The 18,163-nt window shown below is 41.6% G+C and overlaps 1 protein-coding gene across 2 annotated transcripts in view; it reads right to left on the reverse strand.

The window, feature by feature from the left end:
• The window catches only part of NMNAT3 (nicotinamide nucleotide adenylyltransferase 3), a 125,171-nt gene that overhangs the window by 4,771 nt on the left and 102,237 nt on the right, over positions 1-18,163 (reverse strand). For both annotated transcript variants that reach the window (XM_032630861.1, XM_032630860.1), the window contains exons 3-4: positions 7,825-8,008; positions 2,782-2,864 (exon numbers count right to left, since the gene is read on the reverse strand). In XM_032630861.1, the coding sequence (XP_032486752.1) occupies positions 2,782-2,864; positions 7,825-8,008 (267 nt within the window). The remainder of the gene's footprint in view (positions 1-2,781; positions 2,865-7,824; positions 8,009-18,163) is intronic.

The raw sequence follows: 18,163 nt of genomic DNA on the forward strand, positions 1-18,163 counted from the left end.
ATATACTTGAGATTACACAGTATTGTATCCTGATTTTTTCCCATTCCCCTCCTAAGTTTCTCCATATCATGAAAACCTTTTGCGTGGATTCTTCATCCTATATATACAGAACATCCTATCTACATCCTATATATATACATCCTATATATACAGTGTAACTTACTTATACATTCCCTTACATTTAAACACTAAGGTTGCTTTTATTTTCTGCCATTATAAAAACTGCCACGATAAACATCTTTCTGCATGTCTTCATCCCAATTTCTAAGTATCTCCTCAGCCAGATTCCTAGAAGGGGAATGTATCAAGCAAAGGGCACACACATTTTTAAGGCCCCTGCTATATTTTGGTAAATGGAAAAGCTCACTTTTCATTCTATACAAACTTCCTTTTTTTTTTCTGGTACGCGGGCCTCTCACTGTTGTGGCCTCTCCCGCTGCGGAGCACAGGCTCCGGACGCGCAGGCTCAGCGGCCATGGCTCACGGGCGCAGCCGCTCCGCGGCATGTGGGATCTTCCCGGACCGGAGCACAAACCCGTGTCCCCTGCATCGGCAGGCGGACTCTCAACCACCGCGCCACCAGGGAAGCCCCAAACTTCCTTTTTTAACAGTTACTTTGGAAGAGAACAAGATGAGTAGGATTTAGGGTTTGAACAGAGAGAAAGGGGATAAGGAACAAACCCCCAACATCATAGGGCCAAACAGAGCAGACTAGTAGCCCCCTGGAAATATAAATCCAAAAAGAATGCGGGATGAGCTTTCGGGGAGGTTTCACCACAGGGAAGTGGGTTCCAATCTGAGCCTCACAGGACAGACAGGTTATCAACAGGGGAGCCAATAAGGGAAGGGGGAGGGGGGGGCACACCAGGCAGAGACAGGGATTCTGGAAGCATCTGCAGAGAGGTGAGAAGCTGGGAGCCTAAGCATGGCCTTCCTCCTACCTCACTGGAAGCTACTCCCTTCCTTCACTGTGGGCTCCAGCATCCTGAATGGCACGGAGTGCCCAGCACTTCCTGCCTGTGCGCCTTACTCAGCCGCCCCTCTGTCCCCGAAACATCCCCAGCCCCAGATAACCTGCTGATCCTATGAGTCATGGTGCAGGCGTCACCTCCTCCAGTCCCCCTAATCCATGTCTGGACTCACTGCCATTCACAGCCTGTCTCCAGCTCAGGGCGGGGGCTGGGCACCCGTCTCTGTTCTCAGCCAGCATCTCTAGAACCCTATTAGGAGTGACTGCTGAGCCAGAAGTGATTCAGAAAGAAGGCAGAGGGCTGAGAATGCACACTGTGTGCTGTGCTCGGGACTGGGGGACAGATGAGGAGCCCATGCTGGCAATGGAGGGGGGCAGACAGGGAGACCAGGGGAGTGTAATAAACATTGTAGAAGCTGATCATATAGGACACTCTGTAGCTCCTTCTTTCTTGGATTCCCACTCTAGTGCACAGTTCCCCAGACTGGTGGTAAAGCAGTTCCCCAGCGGGCCTATTAAATATCCAGAGTCCCAGGCCCCATTCGCCCTCAGCAGGTCTGAGGCGTGGCCTGGGAATTAGCATTTCTAACAAGCCTCACAGGTGATGCTGCTGTGAGTGAGCCTTTGGCCAGCATTCAGGAACTGCTGCAGGAAACCTTTAGGGCATTTTCAAGTCCTTTTAATTAACTGATTAATTAATTATAATTATAACACATATATATTCTTTTATATATAAACATATATATATTCTTTTCCAGATTTTTTTCCATTATAGGTTATTACAAGATATTCAGTATAATTCCCTGTGCTGTACAGTAGGTCCTTGTTGTTTACCTATTTTTTATATATATAGTAGTGTGTATATGTTAATCCCAAACTCCTAATGTATCCCCACCCACCCTTCAAGTCCTTTTAGAAGAGTGTTTCCCAGTCTGTGTTCTGGGGAGCACCGGTTCTGAGAAACGCTAATATGCATTAAAAAGAGTCCCATGATTAAAAAGTGCTAAGCACGGCTGCAAACTTCTTCCCTTTCTTTCAGAGTCACAACGCACATGAACATAGTAAAGGCTCTGAAAAGTCCTGCAGTAAAGACACCACTTTAAGTTTGTTTAACCGTGACATTCTGGAGCCCTTCTAATAGGGAAATAGTGTCCCACCAACGAAAGTTGGGAGAGCCGCTGGAGTGTTGGCCCAGTGGGACCAGCGATTCCCTGCTCACGGCACATCCTGCCCCCCCCCATCACTGTCGCTGCTGCTTATGTGCCTGAGGGGCTATGCATTTGACCCCCGGTACCAGGGCTGCCATGGGAGGTACTCTGAAATCACAGCTGACAAGATTCCATCAAACACCAGGAGTTGACAACAGGGTAGAAACCCAGGGCTACAAATTAAAAGGCTAATCCAAATCGACTTTACATGCCTTAAAAATAGGTTTCCTCTTCCAAGTAAAACACCGAGTAACACTGCTATAAAGTATTAGTTTAAGGTATATAATGGCACATTTTGTTTTCAAAAAGGCTAAGGCTTTTAAAAGCGGCCCAGCTGCACCCGGAAGTTGATCTCTGTGTAGCCCTGACTGTAATCCAGGTCACGAGCCCAAGTCACAAGCACTCCTTTGGGGCAGAAAATCCCAATTTAGCATAACAATTTACAGGGGATGGTGGCAGATTGGTTAGTTGACCTTTCAGCATGGGAAGTGTCACCCCTAGCAGGCTTCGAAAGCTCTTATCTGTGCCCAGGGGGCTGTGACTCCCGCTTGGCCCGAAGCCCTGACACCTCACCCTCCCACAGAGGAGAGGGTCAGCACCCACCTGCGGGGCCTGGAGAGTCAACCTTGCCTTGGTCCAGGCCTTCCTTCCAGGGCAGAGATCTGAGCAGTTCGCTGTGATGATGCCTGTGTTGTAAGCATATGGGTTCAGGGGGCATCCATGTGGCCTACAGTTCCCCCAAACCACCCAGGGTCGGGGGGGGGTCTCTGATTTTAAGTCTCAACCTGCTTTTGTCCATTTTAGGTAGCTCATTCCATATATATTTGCTGAAGGCCTACTATGTGCCAGGCCCTGTGCCAGGTGATGCGTCTGGGTCCTCACAGACCCCCGCGTCCAAGGCAGGACGGCCTTCTGTGAGCCCCGACTGAATGGAAGAAATGAGCAGATTCCTACTCTTTTAGTATTTTCTTTCAATACCTCACTTTTTACAAAAAAAACTGAATGGGGATTACGGACCTGGGCTATTAGAATCAGACCTGAGTTCAAAATACAAATTTTCAGTTGTAAAGCTGGGATAATACACCTACTTTTTAGACTTTTGTGAAGGTAAATGAGCTAACACACAGTAAGCACTGGCACAGTGCATGGCCCACAGCTGCCTCTCAAGATAGAGGCGCTCTCGGATCATGAGCTAGTACTTTAGAATTTGACAGGGGATGCTCAGAGCCTGGCTTGGAGCCAGACTGCCTGGGTTGAATCCCAGCTCCCCCGCCGGCCAGCGGTGGGACCCCGGGTGGGCGGTTTCCAGTCTCGGCACCTGCAAAACGAGGAATGATGACAGTGCCGGCTTCCCGTGGATGGTTATGAAGATGAAAGGAGTTATACATGCAAAGCCCACCAAGTGGTGTGCAGCACAGAGCGAATGTCATTACATGTTAGCAGTTCAGATATGATTAGACTTACACCCATACGGCAGGCCCGGCTCATTAAGCAACCTAGCAGTCTATCTTCTGCACATCAAGAGATGCCTGTGCCGCCTTCTAACAGAGCACAGGCAATCACTATGTCTTGTATCAATCTGATCTTCCATCTTCCACCTCCCGTATTAACTAGAGCTGTGTCTGGGAAGGAGAAGTGCCTGGTGGGAGAAGCATGTGTTTGTAGCCAGAGCGGCTGGGTTCAAGTTTAGGCTCTCCTGCTTGTAGGAGCCTGGGTGAGTCACAAACACCCTCAGGGCCTCACTGACCTCTGTTAATTGGTCAGGAAAGTTAATGCCGGCCTTGTCTACCCTGAGTATCACAAGGCCATGAAGGCCAAAGGTTTCTCCCCGGCTGGGGAAGTGGCTGAATGCCGAGTATTATTTGGAGCGGGTGTAGTGTAAAGGTTAAGTTCTGGAATGAGATTGCCTGGGTTGGAATACTGGTTCCAACTAGGAGCTGTGGAATCTTGGTGGGTGCCTTAAGCAATCTGCCTCCACTTTCCTCATCTGTAGAATGGCAGACAATGACAGTACCCGCCCGAGAGAGCTGTTGTGAGGTTGAATTAAAGAGCTTAGCACAGCCCATCCACAGAAAAGTGCCCAATCAACGTTAGCTGTTATTAGTATCCTTACTCTCGGTCTGTCTTCCCCACCAGATTGTGAACACAGAGCTCATTTAATTCATCCTTATATTCTTGGTACCTAGGGAACTGCTTCGTAAAGTCGGCTGAATTCACGAAGGATGGATGGGGGATAAATACATACATTTAATTCAGGTCCAGATTCCCTCCTGATGGTCTCAGAGACTCAGCTGAGTCTTCTCAGGGCCTCGCTGGACTCGTCTGTGTTTCCATTACTGTCTTATTGCTTTGGTTTTAGAAAGCTTTACCTCTGAGGATTCACTCCCGGGTTAGTCTGGAATCTCGCATCAGACTGAAGTAGGTTTGGGTCTCACCTCCACTTTCTCGCTGTAGGACTTTGAGTATGTTGCTGACCCTTTCAGAACCTCTGTTTCCTCGTCTGTGAAATGAGGCCAAACTCACCTACTTCTCAGAGTTGCTGAGCTGACTAGATATTATATACCTGGCACACATAGTGGGTGATCAGTGAAAGCTGGTATTATTTTATTTTACTTCCTTGATGCTCCTGGTTCAAGTTGGCCCTACTTTGGATATCAGCTGGAGCTCTGAACTCTGGTGTGCAAATGATTATCTTTAACGCCAAATGCATCTTCCTCACAGACCTCCACTCCGCCTGTGTTGGGTGGGAGGTCATTGCTTCCTCTTGTTGCCTGCCTGAGGGTTACCCTGGTGTGCCCAGCCTTGGGCCTGACGACTGCCCCTGGCAGCATGCTCTCTGTGTCCTCAGCGGCCCCTGGTCTCCAACAGTACCCGATCAGAAGGCCACTGTGGCAGAAGCAGAGTCAGCCACATCGTGGCCCCACCCGTAGACCACAGGTCTTGAAGATGGCCATAAGCGTGGCTTCAGAGTTCAACAGGATAGGGCTCCACCACTTGCTTATTTGTTGTGCGACTGTGGTTAACTTAGCCTCTCTGAGCCTCAGTTTACTCATCTGTAAAATGAGGACGACATAAGAGCATGTTTGCCAAGGGGCACATGAGCTGCTGCTGGACCACATCAAATGGCATCGTGATCAAGGCCCTCCCCCAGAATGAGGAAAGGGCAAGTGAAATCAGTTATCAAGTGCCCTAAAAGCATGAAAGCTGGCCCAGATTTTTAAAAAAAAATTAGAGTAAAAATAAAAAACCTAATAAGGAGAAAAAGAATACTCAATAAGCCCTACAGTGAATTGACTTCATAGTGACATATGTCACTGTCACCATGATGTAGATTCACTGCTGAGTCCACCAAGAGGATACTAAATGGAGCAAAGGATGGGGTGGATTTCTACGATGTTTCTAGAATCACCTAACTTTACAATTTTAACCAGATTTTCAATCTTAAAAAAAAATGCTTTTGGTACTTTTAGGAAAACATTAGTAATTAAACAAATTTTCGAATGAAGCCCACCCCAAATAATGACAAAAAGTCTTAATCAGCTATCTCATAAAACAGTGTTGATTATATCAGTGGATTCTCAACCTTGGCTGCACAAAATAAATAATTTGAGGACCTTTAAAAGTACCCATGCCTGGACCCTGCCCCAGAAAAATCAAAATCTCAGGTAGGGGAGGGTGAGCATTTAGAAATAGCTTCCCAGGTGATTCCTACAGCCAGGATTGAGACCTCTGGTTTGGACTCATCCCGGTACTAATCATAGGCATGATTCACACACTTGGTGACCGAGGCTGTGGGTCTCAACCCTGGCCTCACATTAGAATCACCAGGGAGCTCTTAAAAATCCTAAGGCCCCGTCCTAGACCAATGACATCTCAGTCTCTGGGGTAAGACTCAGGCTTCCGTACTTTTGAAAGCTCCCTAGGTGATTCAAGGTGCAGCCAGGGCTGAGACGCACTTGTCTAAAGGGCACAGTAAAAAAAAGAAAAAGAATGTGTCCTGTAAAATCTTAGGTCTGCATTTTGCAGCAGGATATTAATTACGTGGTACAGCAGTCAAATCCTACTTACCTGTGAATGGCTTATCTGTTATGAGAAGACATTATGGACCCATTAGGGATGCAGGGAAGGTAGCTAACATTATTAAGCACCTACTATAAACCAGGTGTTTTCCGCCATCATCTCATGTAGTTCATACAGTATCCCAGTGAAGTAGGTGGTGTCACCCCCATCTTAGTAGGTGAGGAATTGAGAGGCTCAGAGAGGCTAACTCATTTACATCAAGTCATTTCGATAGTAAATTTGCCTCCAAGATCTGGGCCCGAGGCCACACTGCCCCTCACAGGGTGGAAAAGGAGAGAGTCTCTTTGTTTCCGACTACGTATTAAAGCTAAATGATTTGTTGGATTATCTGATTTGTTTCTACTCCCCTCTGTTAGCCTAGATAAATGAGAGCTGACTACACTGTTTATTCTAAAAGGGTGATCTAGATGTAAATTTATTACTTAAGTTAAAAAGAAAAAGAGAGAAGCATATACCTAACAATTATTTCATATTTGCTCTCCTTCAACTTGACAACAGATTTTGCGGTAGCACCGTAACTGCTGAATGCTTCTAGCTGGTTCCTTCCCCAGTAAAGGGTAAGTAATAAGAACCAGGATGTGGAAACTAAATGCTTACCTTTGCTTAAAAAGGCAAACATTTTTCTCCCAAGTGACTTTGAAGATTAGTAAAAAATAAAAACCAATCCAAATTATGGACAGGGCTGTCAATCATTCATCCTGGTCCCTTGTGTCTCCTATTCTCTGACAATCCTAGTGCTTCCACATAGATCAAGACACAGCCCACAGTTTGCAATCCCTTCCAGCAGAGCCGGCTGTCATTAGTGACAGGCAGGCCCACCTCACAATTCCCTCTGACAGGCAGGACAAGTGGGACTTCTTGCTTCTCTAGCAATCTCCCAGGAAAGCTTCCCAGACAAAAGTCAGAGACCCATTGTCCTAAAATACAGGGCTTTTAAACGGCTGCATTACTTATGCTGAATGCTAATAGCAGTTCTAAAAGAAAAAAAAAAAAAATCCTGTGCAATTATTTCTAGATTCATAGTTTTTTCTTAAAGTCTAGATTTATAGAACCTAGGATTTGTACACTTGGAAAAGATGTCCTATTATGTAGATGCAGTTTTCAACCAAGTCAGTGATGACAATAATAAAGGGTCTTACTTACTGAGTGTGATTATGTGGTTCTGGGTCAGAAAAGTGATTTAGATTTTCACATAATGCTCATTGGGTTATGCTGTCCCCGTTTTGCAAGTGAGAAATGTGTCCCAGAGAAATGTCATGTGCCTAATGTCACACAGCTACTGAGTGGCGGCCATGGAGCCTAGATGCTACAACCCTCTGAAACAAGATGGGGCTTTCCCACAAAGTGTACCCTGAAGGGCAGTGGTTTGTGATTTTTTCACTTAGGACCTCTCTGAGAATATGAATCTGTTGGTCTCTCTCCCTCTAAGGAGAAACACTTGCAGGATTGGGGTGAGAGGGGCTGACTGAAGCCCCACTCAACACTCCATCCCTGCCTGTCACGCTGCGGACTCTGCAGACGTGACCGTGGCCCCTGCTCCTCCCGAGAGCATATGCCCACCGTTACCTCAGCACCTTGACTGTCTCCATCCACTGCACCTGCTCACTCTCCCAGGGGTCCACCTGGATCCAGTCGGATGTCTGCAGGGCCAGCCGGGCCATGGCCACCCGGTGCCGGGCAGCCACGAGGTCCTTCTTTCCGTAGTTGTCACTGACAGGAGAGATGATACCCCCGATCACCTGGTACCTGCCTAGGCAGCAGAGAGCAGTGGTGTTGGTGGTACAGGACTTTGTCACCTGGCAGCTGGAATTCAGGCAGGTGCTAAAGATCTTGGGGTCTCGTCCTGAGTGGGATCAGACCCTAGCATTCTCTGCTGGGCGGGCCAGCTCCCTTGGGCCAGGTAAAGGTGCTACCTCAGGAACCATGTGCCTCTCCTCCAGAGGCTTCTACACCCTGGAGTAGCTGAGAGCATGCCGTGAGGGTGGAGCTGAGGCAAGGCTCTCAGATAGCAATGTGGACGGTTAGGGTCAGAATATGTTGGAGGAGCACCATGACTTCCCCTGCGTGGGACTTACAGGGGCACTACTGTCCTCTAATCATGTTTGGGACAACAGTTACAACATGGTTTCTTAGCTCAAGTAGGGGATTTTGTGGATCGAAGAGGAAAGCATGACATTTAGCCTGGACCAGGTGGGTGGGTGATGGGATGCAGACTCACTGCACAGGCCCACCATTGGCTTTGGAGGACTGTGCTGTTAAGGGAATGGGAAGGCCTACTTTGGAAAAGATGTGAGCTGTCTTATGAGAGATGTTGCATGGCTCAGTGACTGAAGAATGGGGCATTATAGGTTTAGAGCTGCAGTGAATTGTAGAAGCTACAGAGAACCACCATGGAGAGAGTATGAATGGGCCTCAGAGAGACTGTGGCTGGGACTTGGGGGAAGCTCTAGTTCTATCACTCACTAGGATGTCTTAGGCAAATTACCAAGCTATTTGCAAAAATAAAACACTTAGCCATTTGAACTTCAGTTTTCCTACCTGTAAAATGGGATAATGCCTGCTTGGCAGGACCTTGTGGTAAGGACGAAATTAGATAATGTTTATGAGGGGAGATAATATTTTGACTTCGTATATGATACATTTTAAAAAATCGTATTATAAAATATCATATGCATATAAAAGGGCATAGAGTTTGACAAAGAGTTATGAAGTATATCCTTTCTAATCCTCACCTAGGTTAAGGAACAGAAGTTCCCTATCACAGCCTCCACACTCTGATGGAAGCTCATCACTATTCTTACTTTTATAATATTAATTCTCTTGCTTTCCTTTATAGCTTCACCACGTATTTATGCATCCTTAAAAAACACAGGTTGATTTTGCCTGCTTTTGAAACTTTTAAATATGGAGTCGTACTGAATGTATTCTTTCATTAAGCCTTTTTCACTTTGATAAAATTCATGCAGTCCGGGGCTTCCCTGGTGGCGCAGTGGTTGAGAATCTGCCTGCTAATGCAGGGGACATGGGTTCGAGCCCTGGTCTGGGAAGATCCCACATGCCACGGGGCAACTAGGCCCGTGAGCCACAACTACTGAGCCTGCGCGTCTGGAGCCTGTGCTCCGCAACAAGAGAGGCCGCGATAGTGAGGCCCGCGCACCGCGATGAAGAGGGGCCCCCGCTTGCCACAACTAGAGAAAGCCCTCGCACAGAAACGAAGACCCAACACCGCCCTAAATAAATAAATTAAGGAAAAAAAAGAGTAAATCCTATTGAAAAAATTCATGTAGTCCAACCAGTTTTATTGCTGCATAATATTCTTTTGCATGATTATATACCAAAGAATTGATCTATCTTACTGTTGATGGATTTGGTTTGATTCTGGCTTTAGACAGTTACGAACAATGCTGCTATGAAAATGCTTGCACAAGCCTCCCTGTGTACACAAGCATATCTTTCTTAGGATATGTACCTAAGAGTGGAACTGCTATGTCATTGGGTAGATGTATTTGCAGCTTTACTAGATAATGCCAAACAATTTTCTAAAATGGTTATAGATATTTACTCTCCAACCAGCGGTGTATGAGCGCTCACTTGCTTCACACCATCGAGCAAATAACCATACAGGGTTATTGTCAGGATTTTCCCATCTGATAGATGTGTAGTTATATCTCATTGTGGTTTTAATGTTCCTTTTCCTGCTTACCAATGAGCCTGAGCATTTATTCATATATATTATTAGACATTTTAGCTTAATTTTTTTTTTTTTTTTTTTTTTTGCAGTACGCGGGCCTCTCACTGCTGTGGCCTCTCCCCTTGCGGAGCACGGGCTCCGGACGCACAGGCTCAGTGGCCACGGCTCACGGGCCCAGCCGCTCGGCGGCATGTGGGATCTTCCCGGACAGGGGCACGAACCCGCGTCCCCTGCATCGGCAGGCGGACTCTCAACCACTGCGCCCCCAGGGAAGCCCTTGAGCTTAATTTTTTTGTGAAGTGCCTGTTCAAATCTTTTGCCCATATTTTCGGTTGTCTGTCCTTTTATCATTGATTTGTAAAGTTCTTCATCTATTCCAAATATTAGCCCTTTGTTGGTTGGTTAAATGTGTCATAAATACCTTCTCTCACTTGATGGCTTGTCTTATTCTTTTTATGGAATCCTGTGAAAACAAACGTTCTTAATTTTTATGTAGTTGGGTTGTTAGTTTTTTTCCTTTATGGCTAGTGCATTTTGTTATGAGGACATTTTCCTATATTATCTCATAAAAGCTTCATAGTTTTGTTTTTCACATTTGTGTCTCTGTGCATGATGTGCGTCCTATTAAATTATTTTCCATTTGGATAGTCAATTATTCCAGCATCATTTACCAAAAAGACCTCTTCTGCCCCCTGCTGTGCATTGTCACCTGTGTGGAACTCCTAGTATCCATCTGTGCATGGGCCTGTTTCTCCGCTCTCTATTCTGTTATGTGGCTGTATTTGCCATCCTGTACAACGTCACACTGCCTTGTTTAATAGAGCTTTAGTACACATCTTGATATCTGGTTAAGTAAATCCTCCCGCCTGTTCTTCAAGAGTGTCTTCGCAATTCTTTTCGCATTTTCCACATAAATTTTAGAAAGCAGTTGTCAAGTTCCACAAAGATGAAACAGCTCCCCAGCCCCCCAAAAAACCTGCTGAAATTTGATAGGAATTGAATCAAATCTATAATTCAATTTAGGGAGAGCTGACATTTTTTAAATAATGAGTCTTCCAATCCACGAGCATGGTATATCTTTCCATTTGTTTAGGTTTTCTTAAATGTTTCTAAATAAAATTTTACAATTTTTCTTGTAGCGCGCTTAACATATCTTTTGTAAGATTTATTCCTAGATTCTTGATCTTTTTGATGTCACTATAAATGGCATTTTTAAAGTACTTTTTTTCCTGCTGTTGATATGTAGAAATATAATTGATTTAGGTATCTTGAATGTGTATCTAGTAAATTTGCTAAACTCTCTCATTAATTCTAATAGTTTATCTGCAGAATCTTTTGAATCTTCTATGTCCAAAATAATACCATCTGAAAATACTGACAATTTTGCTGTTTCATTTCCAATCCTTTTACATTTTATTTTTCTTGTTGCATTGTCTAAGACCTCTAGAATAATGCTGTATAGAGATGGTGTTAGCAGGCATCCTTGTGTTAATCCCACTATCAGAGGAAAAACTTTCAAGTTTCATTATTACGTATGATGTTTGCTGCAAGTTTTCTGTAGATATCCTTTTTCAGTTGTGGCAGAGACCATGCCATGTGTTCATTAAGACCCATTTTTATTTTTCCTCTTTCTGGGCATATAGGAAGCTAATATTTCTGTTCCTCTTGAAATTAGGTTGTATTTTTGTGATTTGAATGAGTTATAGTCATTTGGATGTGGGTGGAAGTGATGTATGCCCCACGTAGACTTGGCCATAAAAACTCTTACATGATGCTCTAGCTCTTCATAGTGAATCTGAAAGCTGTGATTAGGATAGAAAAGCATATGGGGACTACCAGGATACCTGAGACACAGCTTGGAAGGGAACTGCCCTGTAGATCTTCTGAACCTACAAAGGATTTATCTGATGAGAGAGAAACTTTATTTAATGTGTTAAGCTCCTCAACTTGGGGGATTTGTTACTGCAACTTAGCCTGGTCTATCCTGACAAATATGTTATTTTATTTTATTTATTATTACTTTTTTTTGCGGTACGCGAGCCTCTCACTGTTGTGGCCTCTCCCGCTGCGCAGCACAGGCTCCGGACGCGCGGGATCCAGATGCGCAGGCTCAGAGGCCATGGCTCAGGGGCCCAGCCGCCCCGCGGCACGTGGGATCCTCCCGGACCGGGGCACGAACCCGTGTCCCCTGCATCGGCAGGCGGACTCTCAACCACTGCGCCACCAGGGAAGCCCCAAATATGTTATTTTAAAAGAGACATTTAATATCCAAAATATATAAAGAACACCTACAACTCAACAATAAAAAAAAGCAATTTGAAAATGGGCAGAGGAGCTGATGGACATTTTTCCAAAGAAGACATAGATGACCAACAGGCACATGAAAAGATGCTCAACATCACTAAACATCATGGAAATGCACATCAAAACCACAATGAGATACCACCTCACACCTGTTAGAATGGCTATTATCAAAAAAGACAAGAAATATGTGTTGGCGAGGATGTGGAGAAAAGGGAACCTTCTTGCATTGTTGGTGGGAACGTAAATTGGTGCAGCCACTGCAGAAGACAGTATGGAGATGCCTCAAAAAATTAAGAATAGAACTACCATACAATCCAGCTATCCCACTTCTGTATATTTTTCCAAAGAATACAAAAATACTAATCTGAAAATATATACATACCCCTATGTTCCCTGCAGCATTATTTACAATAGCCAAGACATGGAAGCAACCTAAACACCCATCAACAAATGAATGGATAAAGGAGTTGTGGTGTGTGTGTGTGTATATATATATATATACACACACACATGCACACATACATACACAATGGAATACTACTCAGTCAGAAAAAAGATGAAAAAACTTGCCATTTGTTAGAACATGGATGGACCTTGAGGGTATTAGGCTAAGTGAAATAAGTCAGATGAAGAAAGACAAATACTGTATAATTTCACTCATATGTGGAATATAAAAAACTAATAAACTAAAAAAAAAACAAATAATGAACAAAGCAAACCAAACAAAAACCAACACAAACCCATAGATATAAAGAACAGAGTAGTGGTTACCAGAGGGGGAGGGGTGGAGGGAGGGTGAAATGGGTAAAGGAGACGAGTCTCCTTTACCACACATGTCTCCTGTATGGTGACAGACGGAAACTAAATCTTTGATGGTGAGCACTTCGAGGGTATACCAAAGTAGAAATAGTGTACACGTGAAACTTACATAATGTTACATATAAATGTTACCTTTATAAAATAAAAAAGAGACATTCCCAGCTAGTCACAGTTTGAGCTTTTGTCATAAATGAATTCTCTGAAACTCCTGAAATGACTGTGTGATATTTTCTCCTTCAGTCAGTTAATACAATGTGTTGATTAACCTTCTAATCTTTAGCATTGCATTCCTGAGATAAACTCGGTTTGGTCAAGATACATTATCTTTTTAATGTGTTGATGGATTCACTCTGCTAATATATTTTTAGGGAGCAAGAGAAGTCTATAATTTTATTTTCTCTTAGTGTTCTAATCAGGTTTTGGTAGCAAGGTCATGCTAGCCTCATAAAAAGTGTTGGGAGTCCCCTCCTTCTCCTATGCTCTGAAATAGCTTGTGTAGGATTGAAAAAAACATTTTTTCTGTTAAGTGTCTTCTAGAACCCATCAGTGAAGTCTTCATGAGGCTGGAGTCTAATTTGTGTGAAATTTTTTGACTAACGATTTAATTTCTTTAATGGTTGTAAAATGATTCAGATTTTTATTTCTTCGTTATAATTTTTGGCAACTTGCATTTTTTCTAGGATTCTTTTCATTATATCTACATTTTGAAATGTACTGGCATAAGGTTGTGTCCAATATTCTCTTATCTGTTTAGTGTTGACACCATCTGTAGGGATGTTCTTTTCATTTCTAATGTTGGTTGTGTTTCCATTCTTTTTCCTTGCTCAATCTTGCTAGAGGTTTGTAATCTTATTAGTCTTTTCAAAGAACCAACTTTTGGCTTTATTGCTCTTCTCTACTGAATGCTTGTTTTCTATTTCATCAATCTCTGTTCTATTTTTATTAATTCTATCCTCCTCCTTTCTTGGTGCTATTTTGCTGTTCTTTTTCTAACTCCTGGTGATGGATACTCAGCTAATTTGTCATTTATCTTATTTTCTAATAAACACAGTTCTGGCTCTAAAAATTCCCTCTAAGCATGACTTTACTTGCATTTACCTTTTGATATGTAGTGTTTTCATGATCATTCAGTTCAAAATACTTGCTAATTTTTATTATTATGACTTTTTGATCCATAAACTATTTAGAAGTGTTTTTCCTAATTACCCAACATATTGAGATTTTTGGTAATCTTTTTGTTACTGATTTCTAGCTTAGTTCACTGTAGTCAGAGAACGTACTCTATTGATTTCAATCTCTTGAAATATGTTGATACTTGCTTTATGTCCTAGGATATGATCAGTTTTGGTAAATGTTCCACGTGTACTTAAAAAAAATGTGTATTCTATGATTGTTGGGTGCAATGTTCTGTCCATTTACTTAATATTGTTAATTGTTTTGTTTAAATCTATGTTCTTCCTGATTTTTTTTGTCTGCCTGTGTATTACTTATTGAGAGGCATGTTAAAATCTCCCACTATGATTGTGAATTTTTCTTTTTAGTTCTTTCAGCTTTTGTTTCATATATTTTAGTGTTATTAAAATGTACATTAATTAAGTTCCTATATATTTATGATTCTTACATATCTGTGAATCAAGTCTCTTTCTCTCTAGTATTAAAAGACTTTTTAAAGTCTTTTAATAGTCTCTAGTAATAGTTTTTACTTAAAGTCTATATGCCTGATAGTACTATAGTCTCAACAGTTTTATTTTGATTAGTATATGCACGTCATATATTTTTCACCCTTTTACTTTCAATCTTTCTATACTTTTGTTTTAGGAAAGTCTTTTGTAAATAGCCTAAAGCTGGATTAAAAATTTTGGGGGGTCAAATTTGACAGTTATTGACTCTTAATTGGAATGTTAAGTTCACTTACATTTAACGTGAATGCTAACAGATTTAAGTTTAAAGCTACCAACTTATAGAGTATATTCTTTCTTCCCACACAAATCTATGTTATTTTTTCCTCTTGTCCTGCCTGTGTTTGAGCTTTATTTCATTTTTTTTTTCTCTCGAATTGGAATTATATATAGTCTCACATTCAAAGTAAATGAAGACCTTTCCCCTCTTCCTCAACAACATGGGGACTAGAGAGCTCTGTCCATGCTAGTCTTGTACATATTTTAAGACTATTGTTTCCCCTAATCCTATTAGACCTTATCATTCTGTTTTATACAACCAATGCTCACTTAAATTTACCCATGTATTTGCCATTTTCTTTGCACTCTATTTCTCTTTGCATATCAGACATGCTCTCTGGGAATCACTCTCCTTCTGACAGAATATATCCCATAGAATTTCCTTAAGTTAGTGACTTCATGCTTGAAGGACATTTTCAAGATATTACCCTCACGCTTTTATTAGACATGGAAAATGCTGTCCCTGTACTCTGCCCTCTTCTTCTAGCTCTCTGATTGTGTATATGTAGCCACCATGTCTCCTACCCTCTCTTCTGAAATTAAAAACAAATCTTTTTCTTTCTCTCCTCCACTCTCATAATTTCATTTGATCTATATTCCAGTTCACTAAGCTTGTATTTTTCTATCTATAGTCTGATTCCAAATTATTCACTGAAATTTTTTTAAAAGTCTTTTAATCTAAAAACATGTAAATATCTCCATTTGTCTAGGTCTTCTTTGATTTCTTTCTCAGTATTTTTGAAAATTATATAAATATTTTGTTAATTTGTACCTAAGTATTTCATTTTATTTAGATCAATTGTAAATGGTATTATGTTTTTAATTTTGGTTCGCATGTTTGTTATTAATATACATAAACAAGATTGATTTTTGTTTGTTGATTTTTACCTCACTTATTCTAAGAGATCTATAAAAAACAAATTCCTTGGCATTGTGTACATAGACAACCATGTCACATGCAAATAAAGTTTTATTTCTTATTTTCCTACATGTATGCCTTTTATTTCTTGTTTTAATTTAATGTTATTTATTTTTTTATACAGCAGGTTCTTATTAGTCATCCATTTTATACACATCAGTGTATACATGTCAATCCCAACCTCGCAATTCATCACACCACCACCCCCAACCCCCCGCTGCTTTCCCCACCTTGGTGTCCATAAGTTTTTTCTCTACTTCTCTGTCTCAATTTCTGCTCTGCAAACCAGTTCATCTGTACCATTTTCTAGGTTCCACATATATGCGTTAATATATGATATTTGTTTTTCTCTTTCTGACTTCACTCTGTACGACAGTCTCTAGATGCATCCACGTCTCTACAAATGACCCAATTTCGTTCCTTTTTATGGTTGAGTAATATTCCATTGTATATATGTACCACATCTTCTTCATCCATTCGTCTGTTGATGGGCATTTAGGCTGCTTCCATGACCTGGCTATTGTAAATAGTGCTGCAATGAACATCGGGGTGCATGTGTCTTTTCCAATTATGGTTTTCTCTGGGTATATGCCCAGTAATGGGATTGCTGGATCATATGGTAATTCTATTTTTAGTTTTTTAAGGAACCTCCATACTGTTCTCCACAGTGGCTGTATCCATTTACATTCCCACCAACAGTGCAAGAGGGTTCCCTTTTCTCCACACCCTCTCCAGCATTTGTTGTTTGTAGATTTTCTGATGATGCCCATTTTAACTGGTGTGAGGTGATACCTCATTGTAGGTTTGATTTGCATTTCTCTAATAATTAGTGACGTTGAGCAACATTTCATGTCTTTCTTGGCCATCTGTATGTCTTTGGAGAAATGTCTATTTAGGTCTTCTGCCCATTTTTGGATTGGGTTGTTTGTTTTTTTTAATATTGAGCTGCATGAGCTGTTTATATATTTTGGAGATTAATCCTTTGATGATTTGTTTGCAAATATTTTCATCCATTCTGAGGGTTGCCTTTTCATCTTGTTTATGGTTTCCTTTGCTGTGCAAAAGCTTTTAAGTTTCATTAGGTCCCATTTGTTTATTTTTGTTTTTATTTCCATTTCTCTAGGATGTGGATCAAAAAAGATCTTGCTGTGATTTATGTGAAAGAGTGTTCTTCCTATGTTTTCCTCTAAGAGTTTTATAGTGTCTGGTCTTACATTTAGGTCTTTAATCCATTTTGAGTTTATTTTTGTGTATGGTGTTAGGGAGTATTCTAATTTCATTCTTTTACATGTAGCTGTCCAGTTTTCCCAGCACCACTTATTGAAGAGACTGTCTTTTCTCCATTGTATATCCTTGCCTTCTTTGTCATAGATTAGTTGACCATAGGTGTGTGGGTTTACCTCTGGGCTTTGGATCCTGTTCCATTGATCTATATCTCTCCTTTTGTGTCAGTACCATATTGTCTTGATTACTGTAGCTTTGTAGTATAGTCTGAAGTCAGGGAGTCTGATTCCTCCAGCTCTGTTTTTTCTTTCCTCAAGACTGCTTTGGCTATTCAGGGTCTTTTGTGTCTCCATGCAAATTTTAAGATTTTTTGTTCTAGTTCTGTAAAAAATGCCATTGGTAATTTGATAGGGATTGCACTGAATCTGTAGATTGCTTTGGGTAGTATTGTCATTTTCACAATATTGATTCTTCCAATCCAAGACAATGGTATATCTCTCCATCTGTTGGTGTCTTCTTTAATTTCTTTCATCAGTGTCTTATAGTTTTTGGCATACAGGTCTTTTGTCTCCCTAGGTAGGTTTATTCCTAGGTATTTTATTCTTTTTGTTGCAATGGTAAATGGGAGTGTTTCTTTAATTTCTCTTTCAGATTTTTCATCACTAGTGTATAGGAATGCAAGAGATTTCTGTGCATTAATTTTGTATCATGCAACTTTACCAAATTCATTGATTAGTTCTAGTAGTTTTCTGGTGGCATCTTTAGTATTCTCTATGTATAGTATCATGTCATCTGCAAACAGTGACAGTCTTACTTCTTTTCCAATTTGGATTCTTTTTATTCCTTTTTCTTCTCTGATTGCCATTGCTAGGACTTCCAAATCTATGTTGAATAATAGTGGTGAGGGTGGACATCCTTGTCTTTCTCCTGATCTTAGAGGAAATGCTTTAAGTTTTTCACCATTGAGAATGATGTTTGCTGTGGGTTTGT

The sequence above is a fragment of the Phocoena sinus genome, chromosome 4 (assembly GCF_008692025.1).
Source record: "Phocoena sinus isolate mPhoSin1 chromosome 4, mPhoSin1.pri, whole genome shotgun sequence".
NCBI lineage: Eukaryota > Metazoa > Chordata > Mammalia > Artiodactyla > Phocoenidae > Phocoena > Phocoena sinus.